Here is a 6,417-nt window from a genome sequence, read left to right as displayed (position 1 = left end):
TTTTATTACTTCTAGGACTGTATGTACAGCGAGTGGTAGTAGGTTCATACCACCTGAGTAGGTAATGATCATTTGTAATTAACAGATGAACCATCTTTATGTTCGTCTATAATTGAAAACCGTTTATTCTCTGAAGTGTTTTAAGTACTTGGGAGGCAGCTCTGTGAAATGAAGAAAGGCTGGTCTTTGGAGAACAACAGGTCCCCTTCTTTTTCTCCACAAACATTCCTCCTTCATGTATCTGTTTATTCTGTGCTGCATCAGAAAGGCTATGCAAAGGGTCAGCCTAGCCATGTGGACTTGGTCTCAAGTTTTGAATTAGTGATTAGAGTTAATGAGGTTTTACTGTCTTATAACTATTCTTCCTTGTGAACCTATTAAACACAAGTCTACTTCCCTTAATAGGTGGTTGGTGTAATTTATAGTCAGTCCATCACTTAAATGGTTTCATCTAGAAAGTCAAGTTGACTTTCTAAGTGTTTCCTTTTGCAGAATGCTTGAGGTTAGGCTGTTGTTGAATCAGATTTTCTGAAGGAAAAGCAGCTGCCAGGAGAATTGAGTGTGAGGGAATATCAGTCAAATGGTGAGAAAAATAAGTAAAAGTACTAAGTATTTTGGGGCAGAACAGAGGAAATCTAGGGCTTAGCATGTGCCAGGAGGCAGAGAACACTTGTCATAGGCAAAAAAGAACTATCTCAGCAGAGTGGGCCATGGGCTATGTTTCTGAGTATCCTTCAGGTATATATACTCAGAAATCCAGGGCAGTGGGCTATGACAAGCCCCCCATTCTAATCTGAAAGCAAAACATGTGCAGCTTTCTTTGAAGGCTCTTGGACATATGTTGAATCCTCTAGGGAGGCACCATCCTTTCCTTTGGGACAGGGAGAACAGAATGAAAATTTCATGAACTGGAAATTGAACAAGTGAATGGAAAATACAAGCAGATGTTGGTTGGCGAGGGTAGAGGAAATTGTCCAAACTTCAGGTTTCAAATTCATATATATAATAGGTTAGAAATGAGCATTAGTTTAACCATCCTGCCAAAATAAGTTGGTGGAGTTTATTCTCTTAATTTATATGTGTTTTGCATATCAGATTCCCTTATTTTATGTCAGTTCTTAATATCAGTTAAATCTCCTCAAAAGTCCTTTGAAAGAATTTCATGGAATTCTTTAAGAACAAAGGTCTTAGAATAAAGTTTTTCTTGTAGATTTGCTTATAGATGTTTTCACTCTAGGTTATTTCTAGTCTTGATGAAATAACTGTTTTCCCCACTGAGTCAGACAAAATTAAGAAGCTCTTCAATTGATCTTCAGCTCTGACTTGCTCCTAGTGATTCTAGGATCAAGGAGTATTTACTTCAGAACTATAAGCATACCCATTGCTTCCACCAGAACAAATCTAACAGAAAACTCTGACAATCGTAATAGGAATATCTTCACACATAACCCTTCCCTATGTGTTTAATTTTCAAGTCTTTGTTTTGTTATCAGAGAACAATAAGATAATTTATATGAAATAGCTGACATTCTACGTAAAATCTTTTACAAGCTATGAAACAAACATTTGAGCTCCTTGGTGGATTTCTTGCTTTTTTGTGTGTGATTGAATAATCACTTTTTCCCACTGGGAAATCTGAGGCACTAAAAAATGTCACTAACAGATGACTGGCTTGTTGACCACATTACGGAAAATAACCTTTCATTATGATTTTGTGGACAGCATTTAAATGCTAAATTCAGACAGCTTTAAAAAGTGAAAACAGATTTGAAAAGAAATAATGCCATCTATCACAGGACTTTTACCTTCACGGAAATTGGATTTATTGAAATAAACTGGTAAATAAAAACACTTTCTGGCTTGGGAGAATCAACCTAGTTTCTGATACTTTTCTGTTTCCCTTGCTCCAAAAATGTCATCGGTCTCTGTTTATATGCAGTGCAGCCAGGTGTTCAGAATCATAGTGGGACAAAAAGAATTAGCTTCTTGCTGAATAGTGGAAGTTAAGAAAAAAAAGTGGTTAGTAAACAGGGCTTAAAAATATGAAAAATGTAGACCCATTGAACTGAACCCTTTTTTCCCTCCTCCTGCCCCCAGGAATAATTCTGCTGCAGGGCTGACTTCAAGGATGTGAATTGTTGACCTCCTCCCAACATCAGAACCTCAGCTGTTATTCTAATTTTTGCACCATTCCAGGCAAGTTGACTTTAGATGGAAATAAAATTGAACCTTAGGGGTCTGATGGAAATTCACTGTGACATTCAAGTTGAGAAAACTTGCTGAAACTCACAGAGCCTTTTCCCCGTGGGCCCCGATGGTAGCCTCCAGAAGGTGCAGCCTCGGATGGTCCTTCTTATTCTGTGGCAAGAATAAACTTTGGATCTTGGATTGCAACACCACCTGTGGAGAAAATGGTATGCGAAGGAAAGCGATCAGCCTCTTGTCCTTGTTTCTTCCTCCTGACGGCCAAGTTCTACTGGATCCTCACAATGATGCAAAGAACTCACAGCCAGGAGTATGCCCATTCTATACGAGTGGATGGGGACATCATTTTGGGCGGTCTCTTCCCTGTCCATGCAAAGGGAGAGAGAGGGGTGCCTTGTGGGGAGCTGAAGAAGGAAAAGGGGATCCACAGACTGGAGGCCATGCTTTATGCAATCGACCAGATTAATAAGGACCCTGATCTCCTCTCCAATATCACTCTGGGTGTCCGGATCCTCGACACGTGCTCCAGGGACACCTATGCTCTGGAGCAGTCGCTAACATTCGTGCAGGCATTGATAGAGAAAGATGCTTCCGATGTGAAGTGTGCTAATGGGGATCCACCCATTTTCACCAAGCCTGACAAGATTTCTGGAGTCATAGGTGCTGCAGCAAGCTCCGTGTCCATCATGGTTGCTAACATTTTAAGACTATTTAAGGTAGGTAATGGCGTTGTCTTTCGGACCATTGTGAAAGGATGGTAAATTGTTCTGACTCCAACTGCAGGTTTAGGAAGAAAGAGAAGATGGTGACAGTGCCCATAGGCCCTCTCAGGGTCTCCAGGGTTCTCAAACAGAGGATTCTGTGTCTGGGTTTCTACATTGTTAATATAGTTCCATTATTTACAATTAATTGGATTAATTGTGACTTTTTTCCTGAACATATAGAAAGGTGATAATTTCTGTGACATGTTGAGTCCTCAACATCTTAGAATATCCTCTTTGATGAGGCTTCTTTTAAATCAAATGAATATTTTTAGGGAGTATAATGAACTCTTAGCACATTTATCATATAAAACGTTTCTATGGTATTTGAGGTATAAGATGATTTACTTGGTGAAACTTCTTTAAAGTAGGATGCTCTGTTATGACAGAAGTTCCTGTGTAAAGAAACGGTATTTATTACTCATCTGTAGATGGGAGTGACACTCTGGGATGTAAGATGGCCATAACATTGTCAGGTTTATTATAGCTACAATAGAGCAGAACCTCATTAATTCAGACTGCTCTGATGCAGGCTTGGAATAATTACATAGAATTCTTATTGAGTTAAAAGTTTAAATTTAGCAGGATAATTCAAGACTTTTTGATTTATATTTCCACTTAGATGATCCATTACCTGTAAATTGCATTTACATATTGAGTAAAATTGGCAAAATACAATAATATATGTAACAACACTTTGAAAGTATAAAGTGCCATAAAATAGTTATCATTAACTCATCATCTCTCATTAACTTTCTCATTTTATTTTTTTTAATATCCATATGTAGTCTTTTGCAATGATGTAATTTTTAAAATTCAAAATACTTTTCACTCTGATTTCTTAATCAGTGGGACCTGACTTTTTCAACTTGTTCTGAATTAATGAGGCTTTGTTTTGCATTATGAGAAAATGTTTCTATGAATATTAGATTTAGAAATATTAAAAGAATATGGAGAAATTGGACAGGTGACAGATCTAGTGACAAAAACAAAGTAATAGAAAACTTCTCAAAAAAAGAGAGGAATTATATCAAAGGCTTTGTGGTTTGGAAGATATCTTGGGGGACCATCTAGACTGGTTCACTTCATATGCTGGAATCCTCTCTGTATCATCCACCCAAGTGGCTGTCCAGCTTCTGTATTAATTCTTTTAGTTTACAAGAGAGAATGCTAGGAGCTTAATGACTATTTTCAGACTGATGAAATTTTCTCAAATGAGGATGCTGCTGAGCAGAAGAAGCTCTCTGTGTCTAAGGAGTACCAAAGAGGCAAAAACAGGCTTCAGGGAATTCCAGAAATATTTGAACAGGACATTTGAAAGACCCTCATAGCAATGAGAAGGACACAGTTTAAAAGAGGCAGCCAATGAGTGAAATAAGTCAGACAGAGAAAGATAAATACCATATGATTTCACTTATATGCAGAATCTAAGGAACAAAAAGAACAAACAATCAAAAACAGACTCACAAATATAGTGGAGAATTTGGTGACGGACAGAAGACAGGGGAATTTGGGGGCCTGGGAGAATGGGGTGAAGGGTTAAAGAAGTACAAATTAGTAGTTGGTCATGGGAATGGGGAGCACGGCAGAGGGAATGCAGTCAGCGTGGATATATTGGCTAGGTGGAGAGCCAGAGGAGAACAGGAGCAATTAAGGGGATCGTTTTATAAACTATATAAATGTCTAACCAATGTACTGTATACTTGAAACTAATTGAAATAAATAAATAAATTTATATTAAAAAAGAAGCAGCCAAGGGTGCTCTAATTTTTCCATCTCTGGAATCTTTTAAGGGAAACTTTCAAGTGAATGCTGTTAATAATTTTTCTTATGCTAGCTGACCTGGAATTGGGCCTGGAGGCAAGATGCATAACCAGGATTCTTTAGGTTTACCCCACATCCTGGGATCTAGAATTTCTCCCAGCAGTCCCGATTCTGAGCCACATGACATTTTCTTCTCAGGGTGATGTCCAGCTCCAGCCACTTTCTCAATTTATTCTCCTCTCCTCCCCTTCCCTTCCTTGCCCTCCCCTCTTCTCTCCTCTCCTCAACTTGATTTGCCTCCCTGCCTTCTCCAAAGCATCTTTTTTTCTGTTATTAACTCAGCAACTATGGCCCAACAATACCCGCTTTTAGAGAAGAAGAAAACTTTCACAAGGATCTTCTCCCTTCCTTTTATTATCCTCCCCTATACACTAATTCTGCTTCCCATCAATCCCACCATAATTGTTCTGAATCCCGTCTCCTTCCTGTAGTCTGGTGCCCAAAGCAGAGATTTGCAAAGCTTGTTTACATTAATTTAGCCACAGAAGCAGCTTCTGTGTAAAATGGGGATATTAACATTGTGTTAGGTTGTTGGATGGATTTAATGAGAAAATGTAGGTGAAGAGTTCCACCAGGACCTGGCCATGTCCTTTGCCTCCTTGGACTGACAAAAGGAACCTGGAAACCTCTGTGGGCTACCTGGAGGGTGGGTTTTATTTTTATGCAGTTTGAACTTAGCTTCTTTCTGTCTGTTCTTCCCTCATTGACTGACCAATTCTGTCCTTACTCTCTTGGGTAATTCTGGCGACACCTTATCTAACCAGGTGGGAGAATTACTATCGACTCTTTGGGCAGAGTCCAATGCTCCAGGCCAACTCCTGAGAAAGTAGTCAGCACATACAGGGCCTGTTCTTGCCACCTTGACCAAAGCACAAGGAGTGGGTGTCAGTTAGCCAGGAGGGGGTGTTGGTTATAGTAGATGTCATAACTAAGATCAGTACCCTGGTATGGAATGAGCATTTAATAAAAGGAAGAAAATATATTTATTAACCAAGTTACTGGGGCTCGAAAAATTTGTGTCTTTCATAAGTAAGTGATAGGATATAGGTGCTCAGCCCATCTCCCTGCTGAACCTGGCCCACATGAATGTGAATTTGGTAATTACAGCTTATTGTTGTGCTACTTTAATTTACCTTGATGATTTATATGAGACCTCCAGCCAGCACTTCAGAATGATATTAATTATGAAATGATTATGGTCACTCTTGGAATAGAAAATATTTTACTTTATATATGAATATATCCTATTTAAACACGTGCTAGGACTGATACGAAATATTAGAATAGTTATCAAAGGAATAATTAGAACATTAATGCATTGGGGATAGGCTTACAGTTCCATTTTGAAAAATAATAACTTGATTAAACCAAATGTTACGACTTGAATAAAGGTGACATTCAGGACAGTTTTATGGAGCTTGGGCCCTTCCAGGACAGCATAAGACTCATAGAATATAAAAAAGATGATGGATATAAATATATTGCTACTTACTTCTGGATTAATGGAGTTAAAGAAGGTAGAGCATTTTGATTTGAAAACACACAAAATATTAACCTTGACCATAAGGAATGTAAGCACGGTCTTGATTAATAATGAACTTACTGTCCTGCTCAACAGTAAACATTA

At 38.4% G+C, this 6,417-nt stretch overlaps 1 protein-coding gene across 1 annotated transcript in view; it reads left to right on the top strand.

Moving 5' to 3' along the window:
• The first annotated feature begins 2,411 nt into the window (after nt 1-2,411).
• LOC105290230 (metabotropic glutamate receptor 8) overlaps nt 2,412-6,417 on the top strand; it is a 331,616-nt gene continuing 327,610 nt past the window's right edge. The window contains exon 1 of the mRNA XM_011357255.1: nt 2,412-2,921. Within this exon, the coding sequence (XP_011355557.1) occupies nt 2,412-2,921 (510 nt within the window). The remainder of the gene's footprint in view (nt 2,922-6,417) is intronic.

The sequence above is a fragment of the Pteropus vampyrus genome, unplaced genomic scaffold (genome assembly GCF_000151845.1).
Source record: "Pteropus vampyrus isolate Shadow unplaced genomic scaffold, Pvam_2.0 Scaffold33, whole genome shotgun sequence".
Taxonomy (NCBI): Eukaryota; Metazoa; Chordata; class Mammalia; order Chiroptera; family Pteropodidae; genus Pteropus; species Pteropus vampyrus.
This window is presented reverse-complemented; position numbering and strand designations above follow the sequence as displayed.